At 43.3% G+C, this 19,822-nt stretch overlaps 1 protein-coding gene across 1 annotated transcript in view; it reads left to right on the plus strand.

Moving 5' to 3' along the window:
• The first annotated feature begins 725 nt into the window (after window positions 1-725).
• Window positions 726-19,822, plus strand: part of PRMT8 (protein arginine methyltransferase 8) — a 63,697-nt gene continuing 44,600 nt past the window's right edge. The window contains exons 1-2 of the mRNA XM_005150229.4: window positions 726-836; window positions 1,769-1,912. Of these exons, the coding sequence (XP_005150286.1) occupies window positions 1,838-1,912 (75 nt within the window). The 5' untranslated portion in view covers window positions 726-836; window positions 1,769-1,837. The remainder of the gene's footprint in view (window positions 837-1,768; window positions 1,913-19,822) is intronic.

The raw sequence follows: 19,822 nt of genomic DNA on the forward strand, positions 1-19,822 counted from the left end.
TCATTCCCCCACCCCCAGGAATATTTCGGCCTCCTGTGTGCCATAGGACCTCCTCTTGTTTCAGCAGTACTTAATTGTATTTCAGTATTCCAGAGCCCATCTGAGAAGAAACTCTAATTAAAGACACTAAAAGAGGCTGCAAGGGACAAAAATTAAAACCGACAGATCTATCATAATCTGTTACTGATGCAGGATCTGAGCTGACTGTGTGCTTAAAATACACATCAAAAGTCATCTTTCAAACCTCTTCTTCAGGTCTCCATTGGCAGCCCCGAAGGAAATTATTGCAAGTTGTTCAGAAAGCAGCAATCATGTTATGGTCCTTGAAATCCTTCGAGCAACACACACCCCCACACCAGCGTTATTTTCTCACTTTCTCTGTATAAGAACCAAAACAGAAACGTGAGAACAGTGGGCTGGAGATGGAGCTGCAGATTAATCCTGCTGGAAGGATTAATTATGTAATACACCCCCTCGCCCGCCCTTACCCACAGCAATGTGAGTGAGGTAAACCTCATCCTCCCAGCTGACAACTCAGAACTAGAAAGTGCACGGAGGAGTGAAAGCAAGATAAACGTGTGGGGAAGGTGGCAATGCACTCCCACAGAGCATGATGTCATTGGGAAAAGGTTAAAAAGAAGTTCAAAACACCTTCAAGCCTCAGCAAGACCTCTCCATCTGCCCCTTCCCCCTCCTCCCCCACCTTTTCAGTGGGAGCTGCAGCTGGACCAGAACCATATTTCTACAGTTCACGGAGATCTGATGGAGTGTGGATTTTACTTAAAGTAAAACAGGAGCTAGGAGCACATACATGAGAAGATATATTAAGAAAGCAGGTTTGCAACTTAAAAGAAGCTGGCGCAGTTGCTCTCTGAGAGCCTTAGTGAGAGTCCCTGCAAAGAAAGGTGTTGCTGATTCAAAAGAAGAGGAGGAATGGGGTACTAAAAAAGAATTATGCATGCCTGCGTGAGAGAGAGACGTGTGTGTGTGTACATGTTGAATTCGTACTTGTGTGTGCGAGGCGACGGGTGCAGGGAGCTTGAGATGATGGCTTTTTTTCTATGAAAGACATGTGAATGCAATTCCCAGAGAAGGGCACCAAGCTCAGCCCAAGAGCAGCAGGGGTAAGGAGTGGGAATGGAGGAAGGAAGGGGGAGAAGAAGGAATAACACAGAAAGAAAAAAAAAAAAAAGGAGGGGGAGGAGACAGAGGAGGGATTACTATTTCAGAAGACATTCATAGAAAGAGGGTGGCAAATTCGGTGACCACCTTTAAAGGAAGTTTCCTGGGACCTAGCAAGAAAGAAAGAAGCCCAAAGAAGGAAAATAAAAGGCTATGATTTCCTTGTCCTGTTGCTTTGTCTCTGGCTCCCTCTGCTTCTGGAAGAGTAGCCACAGGACACAAAAATGCCCAGCTGGTCGCTGCACGCCCAAGTTTGGTGTCTCTCTCCTATTTAGCCTGACTGCTTTCTCTGAAGGGGAGGACTCACAGCCCGGCAGCCTTTTAGTTTAACCTTAAGAGTGTGTGCCGCCTCTCTCTGCCCATCCCAAGAGCTCGCTGGAGGTGGAGAGGGGAGAAAAAGGAGGACTTCTAAGTGCCCAAGGAGCTCCTGATGCTGAGAGGAGGCAGACGCTCCCGTGGACGACGCGGAAAGGACTGATTTATTGCCGTTTTCCTTTTTTTTTTTTTTTTTTTTTTTTAGGTTTGGGTTTGTTATTTTTTAGGGGTTTTTTTTGTGTGTGTGTATCCTCCCTCTGGCGCACACCAGTGTTTGGGGATCTCTGAAAACACAAATCAAAACACCAGCCCCGAAGCCCCAACCCCTTGGCTAGCTCTTATGGGAATGAAACACTCCTCCCGATGCCTGCTCCTGAGAAGGAAAATGGCGGAGAACGCTGCCGACAGCACCGAGGTAAGGATGCGAGGCAAAGCCCGGCGCCTGAGCTCCCCCAGCCCCAAGCACAGATTCCTTAGCAGGAGCAACAGTAAGTGCAGAACAACTTTCCTGGTCCCTTCGGCTAGCCTCTGCCTCCGTTGCTGCTGTGATTTCCTGTATGCGTGTCGTGTCCCCCCGTTATCCCCCTTCCAGTTCTCCCTTAGCAGAGAACTTTGCACCCCGCTGAACTCTGCCGTCCCCGGGGCTGCTTCCCGGAAGACGCCGCTTTACAGCTGGTTCCCCCAGCTAGGGTGGGCCGAGAGGAGGCGAGGCTCCGAGCGGGGGACGGGGAGGAGAGGAGGGTGTTTGCGGCAGTCAGAAAGGGTGATGGGTGTTTGGGGAGGCTGGAAGGGTCACAGAAGGTCTCCTGCGACAGCAGTTTCGGCAGCTCTGAGAGCTTTCTGCCTGGAGCCTCCGCTAGGATTGTTAGGGGGACGTGAGGAGTACCCGTGTGTCTGTAGCATCCTGGGTATTGCCAAGCAGAGCTGTCCGAGGTAGCGGCGGAGGGCAGGAGGAGCGAGCATTCCCGCTTGAGCCCTGCTGGCCTGTGCAGTGCCGAGAATAGCTTTGCGTTGCCTGCGTGCCTGCGAGCTCTCAGGTTTTGTGCAAGAAAACCGCTCCGCTTCCCTCCCTCTACTCCCGTCCCTGCCCGTCCTCGTTACCTTTGGTTTTCTCAACATCGGGGTTGAGCAGCCCTAGTTTACTTGTCTAGTGCTGTCTTGACCTCACAGAGACTACTTGAGCAATGTGCGAAGTCTCGGATCTGGAAAAGCAGGGGGATGCAGGATGCAGTACAAGCTTTCTGGGAGCATGTGAGGAGACAAGCGAAAGTGTGTGCCAAACTCCCCGTTTCTATTAATAGACTGTGGCTAGCACACTGACTGAACACTTAACACATGGTTAAGCGATATGCAGCACAGCCGTGGACAGACCCCAAGGACACTGCACCCTAGCCAAAAACAGCTTTGCCCTTACATGCATGGGTGTCACTGACCCTTCTCCCTAGTTGCCCTGCAGAACAAAAGCATAACTTCAGTGTGAGCACATCGCTGTTCCCTCCTTTATTCTTTCAGTGTCTCTGCCAAATGTCTCCTTCCTTCAGGTAGTTCTCCCAGAAGATGTTCTGATCCATCATGAATTCCACATTTTTCTTACTAATAGTGGTCTCTCCGTTTGACTTTTAATGAATATGCTTCCTTCACCATACCAGAATTCACAAGCAGAATTTTCTCAAATGAGTGCAATATAAGCACAAATCAAAGAACATGCCTGATAACTGCTTTACAACCTCACAGAGTACTGCTTGCAGAAGAGGCATCTATAAATAGCAAGAAGTCTGTCTGCACATCTGTAAATTTTTGTAGTACTGACAGAACATATTGCATTAAAGATCCTAGGATCCTGGGCAGTATTGCAAGGAGAAATGTCCAAGCACAGCCAGTTCCTTTCAAAGCCATTTTTAAATGGAAGCTATATTTAGACAGGGAAAGTGGGGGAGAGGAGGTCTTTAAATATTCCTCTTCTATTTCAATTCACTGTATATTTTTGTTGTTTACCAGCCTTTCTCTTCCTGCTAGTTCAGTGCTGCATACACTGCAATGTTGTTTTATGGAGGAGGCTTTCTTAGCAACAACAGTTTAATTCCAATGCTGTATACAGGTTCGGAGAATATTAAAATGCTGTGCTTCCTCTCCTCGAAGTATCCATCAGTAACAGATTTGTGAAATGAGAGAAAATGTTGCAGATTAGGCAATTTTCTTAAAAGAAGGGGGAGGGAATAAGTTCATAACACCTGCCAAGATATTTTCTATTTTATTAATTCTCATATTTGTGATGTTAAGATCTGTTATGTACTGAGAGAATTAGTGTACATATATGCAGACATAGAAGTGCACCAAGCAAAATATGCCAAGACCTTTGAAACTCTTTCACTTGTTAAGCATGATGGAATACAGGACAAAGCATCTCACTTTTGGACTTACCATCGTGTCAGGGTAAAATTAGGAATTGGTATAAATTCGCTTCATTTGAAACCAGTAGGGAACCAGTAATAAATATGATTCAGTGCTAAATTCCTGAAGTACTTTGATGCCATGGTGATAGGCATGATGTAAAAAATGTCAACTATAATGAGAGATGAAGTGTTAAAACATTTAACAATTGGTATAAATGCCCCACTTCCAAATCATTCCAAAAACCTTCTGGTTCTTACTCAGATTAATCAAACTTTTGGTCAGATATGGCAAGTATAGTGTTTCATTACTAGGGGAGTTAAAAAATATACATCAAGACAAAGCATTTTTTTATTTTTTATTTCTTTAACTGCCCTCTGATAACCACGGTGCTAGCTCATTATCTGAAGGAACTTACATAAGTTATGACAACAAATACAGACAAGGGAAAACCAAAACTACAGTAAGACAATACTCACTGTTCCCTCAAACAAGAACACAAGAGAGTAGAAAAGCAACAGCTCACTAGCATTACTTTCCAGTGAAGGAAGACACCTCATGTTTGCACAAGTGTGCTCCAATAGTACTGTATTATACAGACATTTACATTACCAGTATCCCTATAGACTTATATGTTGATACAAAACATACTTAAGTGAGTGGAAGTGTTACACACAAGTGCTGTTGTATCTTGTATCAGGCTCAGAATAGTTTTGTAATTTTATTGCACTGATAACAGTTTGATATTGTTTGTCTGCCAGAGCTGAAGTGGAAGCAGTGGTTTTTTTGTATGTATTTATAGCAGCCTGAGAGTACATACTGATTTGTGTAAAAATAAGTCAAGTGAAATAAAACTGAAGTCTCTTCTATTTAGAGCCTCACTGAAGGGCATAGGGCTCCCTCAAATAGGAAACTTGCTAGAATGGTTTTGGATCCTTGTTTAGAGTGCACAGAGAAAAAAAGATCAAGAAAATCTTTACTTCCTTTGGCCATCCCATGAACTATAAGAGAAGTTCCATTGCTGTAAAATCTCTCCTCAAGGTCTAAAAATTAACATCTGCATCTGTGAAACCTCTAGTCGTGAACAAAGATTTGTCTAAATAAAAAAGGACTGTTTGCAGAAATAACAACCAGGACTGAGTTCTCTGCAAACAACTAAAGGCACACAGATAGCAAGGTGAAGGAGAAACAGTTCTCTGTAGAAGATACACATGAAGATTCTGCAAAATTCACGGTGCTGACCTGCTGTAGATTTTGGTTTACATGTCTTTTTATATTAAATTTATTAAATGGAAGCCTTATTAATAGGAGGCCTGATATCAGTGATGGGAAACAAATTGCAAGTGAGATTTCAGAAGTGTGCTTGAGTGTAGCTTGTGAACTCATGCCAGGTGAAGAGAACAGAATCATAGAATCATGGAATAGTTTGGGTTTAATGGGTTTAGATGACCTTTAAATGTCATCTAGTTCAACCTGTCTGCAGTGAGCAGGGACATCTTCAACTAGATCGGGTTGCTCAGGGCCCCATCCAATCTGACCTTGCATGTTTCCAGGAACGGGACATCTCCCACCTCTTTGGGCAACCTGTTCCACCATACTCATTGTGAAAAAATTCACTTCATCAAAGGCAATTCTTATGCTGAAGACTTCGGTGTCTGTATACAGATGCCAGTTTCATTGCCAAGACTAGAGAGTCAAGGTGATTTATAAGTCGAAGTAAAATAGAGTCCTCCTTGATGTCCTATTATACAAAGCTTGGGTTTTGGTTAGAAAAAAGAAAAATATGTTGAAGATTTGGTAAACGAGACATAATAGAAGTGATTTCCTATACAGATGTATATAAGTGGCACTGTATCATGAGATCCAGATCTGTGAAAGTAACTGCTCTCTTTTCAGAAGCTGGGAGATTACAATGTCCTCTCTGCATGAATTCCAGCCATACCACTACTGTGGGGAGAAGAGAGTATAAAAATGTTGAAATCATAAGCTTCTGTTTGTGATTCATGAATAGGAAGAGAGTTTTTTCCTTAAAAACTTATCAAAATGCAAATGAACAGAAGCAGAGCAAGAGTGTGCCTAACAGAGGACAGGGGACTGAATTTATTCAGTAAGCATAAGTTTTGTTCCTGGCTATTACACTGGAGATATATCTTGGAGATGTAATTTAATCCCTCTGAGTGTTCCCATTCATACTGTTGAATTCTGTGTTTTATTGGTGAAAGGTGCTGTAGAAGATTATTATTTGCTGTTACTAAATTGCTTAGAGCACCATACATGAATGAACATTAATGAGAGAGTAATGCTTAACCTACAGAAGAGTAGCACTCCTCTGTGGTGTACTTCTTAGGCTAACAGAAGTCACAACAGATCTAGCATGGTGTCAGATAGCTCACTGAAGAAGCAGCTTATGAAATACCTTTCAGTCTTTCTGACTGGTGTGCAGCATACTCATGTCACATAACTTCGAACAGGAAAAGTTGTGATAGCTGGTGTGTGCAAATAGTATAGGTGACCTGTAAGAGACCAGACCACTGGTCCATGCTCTACCTGTTTTGCATTGCTGACAAGGCAGTCAGAAAGCTGACCCAGGATGTTAGTGAAGAACCTTTCATTTCACTGTGGGTTAGTCAAACCCTCCAGGGCAATAGAGGCAGCTCTGAGTTAAAGCAGGGAGTATTCTACTTCACCACATATAGAATCATAGAATAGTTAGGGTGGGAAAGGACCTTAAGACTATCTAGTTCCAACCCCCCTGACATGGGCTGGGACACCACACACTAGACTATGTCACTCAAGACGATGTCCAGCCTGGCCTTGAACACTGCCAGGGATGGAGCATTTATCAGTTCTTCACACAACCCATTCCTGTGCCTCACTACCCTCACAGTAAAGAACTTCTTCCTTATATGTAACCTGAATTTCCCCTGTTTTTGAACCCGTTACCCCTTGTCCTGTTACTATAGAACCTAAGGAAGAGTCCTTCTCCAGCATTCTTGTAGGCCCCCTTCAGATACTGAAGGCTGCTATGAGGTCTCCACGCAGCCTTCTCTTCCCCAGGCTGAACAGCCCCAACTTTCTAAGCCTGTCTTTATACAGGAGGTGCTCCAGTCCCCTGATCATCCTTGTGGCCTCCTCTGGACTTGTTCCAACAGTTCCATGTCCTTCTTATGTGGAGGACATCAGAACTGCACACAATACTCCAGGTGAGGTCTCACAAGAGCAGAGTAGAGGATCAGCTCCTTTGACCTGCTGGTCACGTTCCTTTTGATACAGCCCAGGATACGGTTGGCTTTCTGGGCTGCAAGCACACACTGAAGCTGGCTCATGTTCATCTTCTCATCAACCAACACCCCCAAGTCCTTCTCCGCAGGGCTGCTCTGAATCTCTTCTTTGCTCATCCTGTAGCTGTGTCTGGGATTGCTTCGACCCAGATGTAGGACCTTGCACTTGGCTTGGTTGAACTTCATAAGGTTGGCATCAGCCCACCTCACAAGTGTGTCAGGGTCCCTCTGGATGTCATCCTGGACAGTGGTCCTACTAGGTACTCAGGCTAGTAACAAGATAGTTATAGTATAGTCATGATGGTTTTTTTGTTGTTTTTTTGTTTGTTACTCAGCTGATTATCTAGTGTAGTTAAAGGCATTACATTCCTTTCTCAAATTTAATAATAAAAATTCAAGACATTGACTGTAATATTTTGGCCACAATGAAGAAATAACTTTTGGTTTGCATTAATAATACAACTAGGATAAAAAATGTTCATGTTTAAATAAAGAGTAACAAACAGTAGTCACTCAAAGCAGAGTTTTAAGACAAAGATGTCTCTGTGTGGATCATCCTCTGCCAGTATAAGATTGTTCTAGTGAACAGCATTTTAGTGTCGAGAAGACTGGTGTTCATTAGAAAGGGTACAGTTCATCTTGGTGACTTCATGGTCCAGATCATATTGTGTCATTGTGACAGTGCTAAAAGAGAAGTTCCCTGCTAGTGAGCACTTTGAACAGAAGTTGCTGTAATGACTCTTTTCCAATCTCAGTGTCTGAAAAGCACCAAAATTCTTCAGAGAATGCAAGAAATTCTGTAGATGACTACATTTGTTCTACCTGCATGCCGAAAGTGGGCTTAGCAAAACTGACTCACATGCCTTCCAGAGCTGAAATTGCAGCCTGACTGAAAGATGAAGGCTTATGCCCTTACTGGTACAGGCAGAGCGGAGAAATAAAGGTTAAAAAAAAGCATTGAGCCTAATCTTTTAATAAGATTTTCCTGATTTTGCATTGAAGTTCAGTCCATTGACAGATGAGGCAATGAACAGCTAAAGGGATGAATGGTGAAACTGGTCAATCCAACCTCTGGTTCCACAGAGAATCGTGCTGCCTGCTGTCCTGTTCATTAGCTTTCGTGACAGCTGTATTTTGTATCTAAAGTTTCGGATAAAATGGATTGTTGTTTCCATGTTTCTTTCTTCTTAGGGAATAACCTCTAAATAACAGGAAAAAAGTCACTCATCTCAAGAAAGCAAAGAGGAGACTGACCACTAAGTGGCTGGACTGATGGTGTCTTGACCATGCCAGAATGGAGCAATTGCTCACTAATCACAGCCTACCTGTCTTTTTCCTATGTTCTTGAACTGATGCTGACTGGTTCCATGGAGTCTCTTAGCATGCTGTTCCTTCCAAGTTGTTGCATGGGAGCTGAGACAACTTCCTTACTTTATAGTGATTGTATGAGGATGGACAGTATTTTGTTCTCAGCATTTCAGTTTTAATCTGAGATTTAACAGGTGTAGAAAGATAAAGGATGATTGCTTTATTTATTTCTTATAAGCTATGTTTTTCAGGTCCCAGTTGTGAAAAATCTGTCTCAAAACTTTAAAAGGTATGTAAAACTTTTTCTTTTCAGCATATTTCATAAAATCATAGAATGGCTAGGATAGGAAGGGAACTTAATGATCATCTAGTTCCACCTTGCCCTGCCACAGGCAGGGACACCCTCCAGTAGATGAGGTTGCTCAAAGCCCTGTTCAACTTGGCCTTGAACACTTCCAGATATGAGACATCCATAACTGGGCAACCTGTTCTAGTGCTCCCTTTAGGTACTGGAAGACTGCTATAAGAGTTTTCTGTTCTCAAGGCTGAATAAAAATAGCAGAGCATTCTCTTCTCCAGGCTGAACAAGCCCAACTTTCTCAGCCTGTCTCCATAGCAGAGGTGTTCTGATCATTTTCATGGCCCTCTTCTGGATTCACTCAAGCAGGTCCAAGTCCTTCTTGTGGGTCCAGAGAAGAATGCAGTACTCCAGGTGGGATCTCACAAGAGTGGAGTAAATGGGGAGAAACACCTCCCTTGACCTGCTGGTTACACTGCTGGTGATACAGCCCAGCATACAGTTGGCTTCTGTGCTACAAGTACATACTGACACAGCTTCTCATTGATCAACACATAGAATCATAGAATTGTAGAATAGTTAGGGTTGGAAAGGACCTTAAGATCATCTAGTTCCACCCCCCCTGCCATGGGCAGGGACACCACTCACTAAACCATGTCACTCAAGACACTGTCCAGCCTGGCCTTGTGAGAGAGATGGAGCATTTATCACTTCTTTACACAACCCATTCCTGTGCCTCACCACCCTCACAGTAAAGAAATTCTTCCGTATATTTAACCTGAACTTCCCCTGTTTAACTTTGAACCTTTTACTCTTTGTCCTGTTACTACAGAACATAATAAATAGTCCCTCCCCAGCATCCCTGTAGGCCCCCTTCAGATATTGGAAGACTGCTATGAAGTCTCCACGCAGCCTTCTCTTCTCCAGGCTGAACAGCCCCAACTTTCTAAGCCTGTCTACATACGGGAGGTGCTCCAGTCCCCTGATCATCCTTTTGGCTCTCCTCTGGACTTGTTCCAACAGTTCCATGTCCTTTTTATATTGAGGACATCAGAACTGTACACAGTCACAGCGCTCCAAGCAGGGTCTCATGAAAGCAGAGTAGAGGGGCAGGATCACCTCTTTCGACCTGCTGGTCACGCTTCTTTTGATGCAGCCCAGGATACAGTTGGTTTTCTGGGCTGCGAGCACACACTGAAGCCAGCTCATGTAAAGTTTCTCATTGACCAACACCCCCAAGTCCTTCTCCACAGGGCTGCTCTGAATCTCTTCTCTGCCCAACCTGTAGCTGTGCCTGGGATTGCTCCGACCCAGGTATAGGACCTTGCACTTGGCTTGGTTGATCTTCATGAGGTTGGCATCAGCCCACCTCACAAGTGAGTCAAGGTCCCTCTGGATGGCATTCCTTCCCTCAAGCGTATCAACCAAACCACACAGCTTGGTGTCATCAGCAAACTTGCTGAGGGCACACTCAATCCCACTGTCCATGTCAGTGACAAAGATGTTAAACAAGACTGGTCCCAACACCAATCCCTGAGGGACATCACTTGTTACTGGTCTCCAGCTGGACATTGAGCCATTGGCTGAAACTCTGTGTGCGCCCATCCAGCCAGTTCTTTATCCACTGAGTGGTCCATCTATCAAATTGATGTTTCTCCAATTTAGAGACAAGGATGTCGTGCGGGAATGTCAAACGCTTTGCACAAGTCCAGGTAGATGACATCAACTGCTCCACCCCGTCCATCAGTTCCATAGCCCCATCATAGAAGGCCACCAAATTGGTTAGGCAGGATTTCCCCTTAGTGAAGCCAGGCTGGCTGTCACCAAGCACCTTGTTGTTTTTCATGTGCCCTAGCATGCCTTCCAAGAGAATCTGCTCCCAGATTTTGCCAGGCACAGAGGTGAGACTGACTGGTCTGTAATTCCCGGGTCATCCATTTTCCCCTTCTTGAAAATGGGGGTTATATTTCCCTTTTTCCAGTCATCAGGAACTTCACCTGTCTGCCATGATTTTTCAAATATGATGGACAATGGCTTTAGCAACTTCATTCGCCAGCTCCTTCAGGACCCGCAGATGGATTTCATCAGGTCCTATGGACTTGTGCACATTCAGATTCTTAAGATGATCTTGAACCTGATCAAGTATGAGTTCCATACTCTCCAGCTTATCACTGACATAAATAGCAACTCCCCATCCCTGTCTGCCTGGCCTGTCTTTTTAAAGAGCCTGTAACCTTCCATTCCAACACTCCAGTCATAGGAGCCATACCACCATGTTTCTGTGATCCCAACCTCATATCTCCTGAGCTGTGTATGCATTTAATTCTTCTTGTTTATTCCCCATACTATGGGCATTTGTATAGAGGCATCTGAGCTGAGCTCCAAATAAAGCCAGCTCATTGGCTGGAGTGGCTGAAATAGCTCTGCATTGCTCTGAGCATTTATTATAGGTGCTGGCAACTGACTGGGAGTGCTGGAATGGAATGATGCCTCCCTTCCCCAACACATCTAATTCAAAGCTGCCTTGACCGGCCTGACATGCCTCCTACCAAAGCATCTCTTCCCCTTGTCACACCAGCTCCACCGGCCCGCAGTAGACCTGACCTCCCAAATTGAGTCCCGTGTTCTAAGCAACCGAACCCCTGACTATGGCACCACTGTTCTAACCATTTATTAACCTGTCAAGTCCACCTGGCCTTTTGAAGGTCCTCCTGTTTGACCTAGAGGATTGATGAAAAAACCATCTGCACTCCATAGCCACTAACCACCTCTCCCAGGGCTCTGCAGTCCTTCTTAATGCTTCTCAGGTTACTGCTGTCAATATCCCTAGCACCCACATGGACCACTAGAAACGGGTAATAGTCAGTGGGACTTAGTAGAGCAGGCAGCGCCTCAGCAACATCCCTTTGTAGGCAACACACCTCTCTCAAGACTGGGTCAGGCTGAGAGATGGGTGCCTCTGTGCCTTTTAGAGTCCCCTACTACTATGACCTGCTGTTTTTTCCTGGCAGTACCAGTAGCGATCCTCTTTACCAGTGCATTAGCCGGTTGTTCATTTGCTGAGGTATGTGTTTCCTCGATAGCCCCCTGCAGAACTGCGAAGAGGTTCTGGGTGGGAACAACAGATTTAGGAGGAAGCCCCTTGCTTTTAATTGTCCTCGTCCTCCTTTTGTTTGTTGGTTTGTTTGTTTGTTTTTTGTGGGTTTTTTTTTCGTCGTTGTTGATGTTGGGGGTTGGTTTTTGTTTTTTGGTTGGTTGGTTGTTTTTGTTGTGGTTTTTATTTTATTTGTTACTAGCTCCCAGCCGTCAGAATTACTGCCCTTCTCCTTTTCTGTACATGCTATGGTGGACGCTTGAGGCCCCTGCACAGTTTGGGCCTGGAGCAAGCAGTCCAGCTCCCCTGACATCTTGCAGCCTATTGACAGCGTCCCGCAGCTCAGCGTCTGCTGCAGGGGGACCTCCATCAGGGCGCACCGAGTGCAGCCCTGCCCATGGTGCGCCCTTCCTCACACGACCAGTGCAGGCACTCTCTACACTCCGAGCTCTGCGCTGCAGCCTCCCCTCTCATCGGCTCTGTCTGGTGCCGACGCTGCCAGCGCCAGGGCAGCCAGAGCAGAGCTCCCAGAGCGGGCCTGGCCCTGAGGCGAGCACTCCCCGTCCCGCTCACCTTCCTCAAACTGCCATTCCGCGCTCCGGGCCGCTTACGTTCCTTGGGCCGTGTTTCACCTACCCAGAGTTGGTGCCGTCCGTCCTGGTGCCGCCCTCTGTGAGTTCCTGCTCGCACCAGCAGAGCTGCCGGCTCCTGGGCAAGTCCTGCAGAGAACGTGAGGCTCCCTCCGTGGCTCGTGCCGCTCAGAACTGAGGCTCCTGGGCGCAGTGTTTCCCCTTGCCCCGGTGTTGAAGGTGTCTTCTCCGGAGTTGCTCACCTTGGCAAGTTACTCACCCCCAAGTGCTTCTCCTCAGGGCTGCTCTCAATCCAGTTTCCATACAACCTGTATTTATGCCTGGGATTGCTCTGACCCAGGTGTAGGACCTTGCACTTGGCATGATTAAACTTCATGAGGCTGGCATCAGTCCACCTCGTAAGTATGTCAAGGTCCCTCTGCATGGCATTCCTTCCCTCCAGCGTATCAACTGAACCACACAGCTTGGTGTCATTGGCAAACTTGCTGAGAGTCCACTCAGTCTGTCTGTCTTGTCAACAAAGGCAGTGAACAGTGCCAGTCCCAGTACTGACCCCTAAGGAATGCCACTCTCACTGGTTTCTACTTGGACATCAAGCTGTTGACCGCTGCTCTCTGAGAGTGACTATCCAGCCAATCCAACCATGCAGCTTCTGCAGTCCAGAGATGAGTATGTTTGTGTCAAATACTTTGCAGATTATTTAAAAAATAAAAAAGGAAACTTTCTTTGAAAATCAGTAATAGTTGATCTATTTTTCTTCATTTTATTGTGTCAACACTTTGGAGATTTAGGGACCAGAACTGAAAATAAAGCAGTCTCACTTGAAAGAAGCATTCGCTGTCAAATTTGTATTTCTGAGAACTTTGTTAAGTGAAGAACTTAGAGATAATTTTGGTTTGTATTGGAAGTGTGAATGTTAGGAGATGATAAAATCTCAGTGTCTTCAGTTTTAAAAATAAAGGAATATTTCAGTAACAGAACACTTGTAGGGAAATTCTGGTGGGAATAAAAACTTTAGCCAAAATTTTAGACAGGGATGCAATAAAGAAGGTGAGTAGAATTCTGTTCTCCCTCACTTAAAATATTCTGTCCCATAGTTCCATCATGCTCTTGGAAGCTTGCACATATTGAGGACCGCATTGTACTTGCGTCTTTTCCTCCCAGAGTGAATTATTGTTTAAAAAAGGTCATTACCACCTTTTGTACCTATTCACAGAAAAGCAGTCTCATAAGGTTTTTTGAGAAAGGATGGAGAAAAAACCCCAACTTTGGAAGATGGAGGCATGGAGGTATGTATATTCTAAGAGATTTTTTTTATACCACTGTCCTCCTCAGCTTTTCCTAGCAGCAAACTAATCATAGTGCAGTTGGCAAGCTTCACATTCAGCATCCTGTTTGGTCTGGGCCATGCACTTAAGTTCATAGTACTCTTTTTGTCATATCCAAGGATCCAGGTATATCTGAACTATTCTGTCACAGTTCCTCCTTCCCTTTTTAAAAGTATCATTTCCCTCTCTTGTAACAGTACAATTGAAGTGAACATACACTGGTTAGGAAGCAGTGGTATATAGTGATCTCCAAGCATTAGTGTTGAAATGCTCCTTCAGTGCCCACAGTGCGCACCTGGGATCACATGTGGCGTGGTAGCTCTGTATTTTTCATCCTTTTCTGGCCATACAGCTTATGTTTCATTGCTTCAAATAACACCAGAAAGTCCAAACCCAGTCTCAGAGCCTGGAATAATGTCTGACCAAGCCAGGGCCTTCCTACAACATTCCAGCCAGTCCAGACTTACTTCTGTTGTGGAGCTTTATTTCTCACTTAGAAAAGAGGGTGTGCAGAGGGAATGGGAGGGAAGGCAGGCAGGCAGGAAAGAAAGAAGGAAGAAGGGAAGAAAGGAACATCCTATATGCTTGCAGAATATCAATTTGCCCTTTCGCAGCTTGTAAATAAGGAAATAATGGGTGTTTGCAACAGCTGGTAAGGTTTAATGCAAACCTTGATTTCTCTGTCAGAATAAAAACAATGTTGACTGGTTTTTGACTAAATTAGTCAGCTGTGGAATAAGAAAAGATAATATACAGTTCTAGCCCTGTGAATCAACCATGAATCTAACAGAACAACACAAGTAGTTATCGAAGTGTGTGCATTAAAGCTTCCTTTAAATTTGCCACTGAAATTTGTTTTTACCAGCATTGCGTCACAAATGGTTAATCTCACAAATAATTGACTTACCATACTGTGAGAGAGACTTTGACAGTGAAAACATTCCACCTGTTCTCAGACCCTTGCACGCACACGTACTGTTTTCTGAAACCCACCCCAGTCACTACTCCGATGAGTAGAGCCAGGAATAAATGTGGTACTCCTCACCAGTCTCTGTGTCAGAATCTTGAGCAGCAACTCAGCTCCAACTCACCACAGTTCCAGCCCAGGCATTCACACTGGTTCTCACCTCATCTCATGTTAGATTGCAATCACATTGTCATTGCTGAACTTAACATGTTACTGAGAATAGAATTTTCCTAGCTTGCTGTTTTAATGACATTACACTTCTATTAATATCTAATCTGGTGATTCTTTATATTGTTAAATCAAAAAGATGGTTGTCATCTTCAAGGCCATTTAAAGCATGTGTCCTGCTGCCTATCATTTCTCATTCAGTACCAAGAGGTTAATTCAAGCCTTCAGTGACAAACTTCATCTCACGCTTCTTAGATTTTCCAAACATGCTTTAATGAATTATAATAATAGTACCGTTACAGTGTACATACAGTTTTAATGAAAGTTAGCCTAGAACTTGTAAAACTAGGCCAATTCAAAATTGGGTTTATGTTTTTGCTTTCTCTGTAATTGACATTCAATTTTTTTCCTGCTTTTGTAAGAGAATTTTTGTTTAAGCAGAGAAGCTCAGTGGGAGGCTAAGATAAGGATCCGAAGCAAAGAAGGTGCTCTCACTTATTACTGTGAGGTTTTCGTGAAAATGTGAAACTGTTCTAGGATTTTTTTTCATAGAAGACATGCTTCATGTAGTCAATACAATTATTTAATGAAGAAAAAAAGTCTCTGTGCCATCTTTCTATCAGATGGGATTGTTCCTTTCTCAACAGAAAGGCAGTAATGCTCCTTAGTGCTTATAAAATATGTCTTCATCACTTGGTAAAGTGGAAAGCAAAAGTATTTGTGTTTGCAAGTTTTGCCACCAAAACTGAGTATTCTAACCATGCCTACTGGAAACAAAGGCATTCTGATCTCAAGACAGGTTTACTCTAATAGAAATGCACCAGTTTTAGCAGAATTATTTATATGTGATTTATATAGAGGACCAAACCCAGCTTACATAATATTGTATTAAGAAGGATGAAATAGCATTGGTTTTGCTCAAGAACAGAGTTTTCATCATTCTGTTCCATGATTGTATAAAAATGTTAGGATTATACTTTCTTGTATCCTTTTCTTAGCTGTGTTTAAAAGGTGGGTCTGAAATAGCAAAAGCGTATTCTCTTGTTAATACAAAGCTGTACAAGCCTGTTATTTATCAACATGACTATCAACAACTGCTTTTGTATTTCACTATGTATCTGTGTAGCAGGTGTAGTTCTGAACCTATTGGAGTTAACACAAAATTGCTGATCTTTGAACACTTCAGTAAATGTTTCTCCTGAGTTCAGCTGTAACAGTTATTTTCCTCCTTTCTAGTAGCTGGTGCAGTGCTGTGGTTTTGACTTTCAGGCTGGGAATAATGCAGATAACACCAATGTTTTTAGTTGTTGCTCAGTAATGTTTACTCTGACCAAGGACTTTTCAGTCTCTCGTGCTCTGCCAGTGAGGAGGGGCATGAGAAGCTGGGAGGAAGCAGAGACAGGACACCTGATCCAAAGTAGGCAAAGAGGTACTCCATATCACAGCACATCATGCCCAGTATATAAACTGGGGGCAGTTACCCAGAAGGCCCAGATCACTGCTGGGGTTGGGCTGGGTATCAGTTGGCAGCTGGTGAGCAATTGTATTGAGCATCATTTGTGTTTATCGTTTTCCCTTTTTAGTTTTATATTCTCTGCCCTTGTTATTTCCCTTATCATTATTATTATTGGTGGGTAGCAGTAGTGATTTATGTTATATCTTAGTTACTGGACTTTCTTACCACAACCTATGGAAATTACATTCTTTTGATTCTCCTGCCCATCATTCCAGGAGCCAGGGGGAGGATGAAAAGGGGAGGGAGTGAGTGAGCAGCTGCCTGGTTCTGAGTACTGGCTAGGCTTAAACCATGACAAAGTTCTATTAATAATGCAGGAATTGCTGAGCACACTGGTTTGCTCATGGATGTCGGTAGCACTCAGCATGTTTATTTATTGTAGAATCAAGTTCCATACTGGCAGAGTATTTAAAAACATTCCTCATCCACCTTCTTTTGCTTATCCAGAGCAAAAGTAATTCCACTGGAACTAATGGGCTTTCCTGTGTTTGGAATTTAGGTACATATCCAAGTTTCTTAAATAACTGCTGGAAGCACACTGAAGCAAACTGTGGTATTTGCAGCCCTCTTGAGAACAAATATGCTACCCAAGCCTGGAGTTGATGGGTTATTAATCTCAGTCTCTTCCAATGAAAGTTCTCTGACTAGAAAAACCAAACCCAAATGTTCAATGGCCAAATATGAGCAAGTGTACTTCATTAGGTTAAATTTCAGAGAGCTTAAGGACATATATGTCATCCTTGCTATAAGTGAGGACTAATCAGTCTCAGAAGTACACAGGATTGCCTTTACATTCTGAAGAATGATTCATATTTCTTTGTCTATTATTAAGCAGGTTACAAGAAACTTTACCATTTTTTTAATTTAGTTTTAATTTTAATTAGCTCCTTCAATGCTGTTACAAAATACTGTCACCATTAAAATACCCCATTAATATTCAGTGTATTTCCAGAGTCTGATAACTAATGTATCACCAACAAGATAGCCAGTCCCACTGACACAACAGTTTCTATTCTAACACTATTTCAAATCAAGAAAGTTACTCCCTATCTTAGAACTAAAATGTAAATGGAATGCACAACACTAGCTTTGAATGAGAAAGTCTATGCTAATCATTAATTTAATAACTACTTTAACATTGTGATCATTTATCGTCTCAACCACACAGAACAGTATACAGTTCCTTAAACACACATTGATATGCTTACCTACAAAATTGCTTATCATATGTATGTGTTTCTATACATACATACTATTTTTATGTTTACATAAATTCAAACTGCGTATTATGTGGTGACCTTCATTTCTTTGTGCACCCAGGTTGTCAGTGTTATTAAAACTGTGTCAGAGAAGACACTACTATGCAAATGTGGACAATCAATGTAAATCAATTTACATACATTGGGAAATCATAGAATCATAGAATAGTTAGGGTTGGAAAGGACCTTATATGTAAAATGATAAAATCCTGCATAAAGTCTTACACTAAATAAAGTGGGTTTCTATAATTATATTTGTCTGTTGACAGAGAAACTCTGTTTAAAAAGGCAGTTTCACAGAAAAGTCCTAGCTTTTAATTTAGCAACATCCTTTATATTCACTGTTTTCCTCTGTATGGGTGTTCTGACACAATTCACTTTAGTTGTGGAGAATTACAGGAAGATATAGCCTTCCATTGGAACTTGACATAACACTCTCACTTTTCAGATACAATGCTATCAAAGCTTTAAAACAAGTTTAAATTCTATCAACTTGGGTGAGCTGTTGGGAATACAGACTCCCAGTTCAGAAAGGGAACATTTAAAAATATTTGTATGTTTCAGTTTAGATCCCTTCCAAGCATTCACACCTTTGACTCAGCAATTAAATATAACTGGTCTTGTTTTCTTAAATTCTGTAACACCTACACATCTCAGAGATAGTAGAATAAGACAGCACACTTGCAAGTCAGACCAACTCAATTAAAACCCATAAAATGCAGTTTACTTATTCTAACAGAGATCACTGGTGTGAATATTTTTGCCAGTAAGAATACATTGAGAAATACATAAAAGCCTACTTCTCAAAAATACTTTTTCTTCAAAACCTCTTCAGCAATTTAAGCACAGTGTTATTGTTCCCTCTGAGTCACCCTCTTCAAACACCTTTCAGCATGCCCAGAGAATGTCTTGTAGGCAGAATATATTTAACTCAAAAGTACAAAGCAATTATTTGTTGTTTAACATATCAAAGGCAGTTAAGATGAACAAGTTATTGGGCAAAGCACTCATATGCTTATCAATCCCAAGGTAAGATACACAGAGTCTTTGCTGACTAGATAATTGTGAAGCAGGTGGTGAGAGGTCAGATTCTGCTGCTGCTGGGAATGTTCATGTTGTATCATGCTTTGTGTTGCCATTGCCTTCTTTAGACTCTTTTAGCATATTGCAGCTCTTCATATTGTTGTTTTACTGTTTTTCTTCCTGAATCCTTAAACTTTAAATTTGTGTTTCACCTTAATTTATCTTTTATGGCTTTATGCTAAAGGCTTTATCAAGGCTTTCTCTTAAAATTCAGGCTTTTTCTCAGGAGTCTGAGGCAGGGTTATACATCTAGGCCTTGAATCATACAGCTGAACCTTAGGAGGCTGGAGAGGGTGGTATGCAGTAGTCAGGAAGCCACTGAAAACCATAGATATGAATTGCTGAGTACTTGTCTGCCTGCATGCTGGTAAGTTAATGTAAGAAACTCAGCCTCTCCTGCCTCTGGCCACTCCCATCCAGGACCTCTCCTGCCTGGCCACTAGAGCCAGCCTGGTGCCCCAGGGACCCAGAGCCTCTGCCCAGGCTGAGGGACATAGAATCATAGAATCCACAAGGTTGGAAAGACCGAGAAGATCATTGAGTCCAACCATTACCCCAGGACTGCCAAGACCAGCACTATACCACATCACTGAGGGGCCTCATCTACACCATTTGTGAACACTTCCAGGATCCTAACACTTTTCTGGGAGCCTGTTCCAATGCCTGATCACCCTCTCTGTGAAGAAATTGCTCCTAATATCCAGTCTAAACCTCCCCTGGCACAGCTTGAGGCCGTTTCCTTTTGTCCTATCACTTCTTACTTGGGAAAAGAGACTGACCCCCACCTCACTACAACCTCACTACAACCTCCTTTCAGGCAGTTGTAGAGAGTGATAAGGTCTCCCCTGAGCCTTCTCCAGACTAAACACCTCCAGTCCCCTCAGCCATTCCTCATCACACTCGTGCTGCAGGCATTTCACCGGCTCCGTTGCCCTTCTCTGAACCCACTGCAGCACCTCCATGTCTCTCTTGTAGTGAGGGGCACAGAACTGAACACAGGATTTGAGGTGCAGCCTCACCAGTGCCCAGTACAGAGGGATGA

Source organism: Melopsittacus undulatus, chromosome 5 (assembly GCF_012275295.1).
Source record: "Melopsittacus undulatus isolate bMelUnd1 chromosome 5, bMelUnd1.mat.Z, whole genome shotgun sequence".
Lineage (NCBI taxonomy): Eukaryota > Metazoa > Chordata > Aves > Psittaciformes > Psittaculidae > Melopsittacus > Melopsittacus undulatus.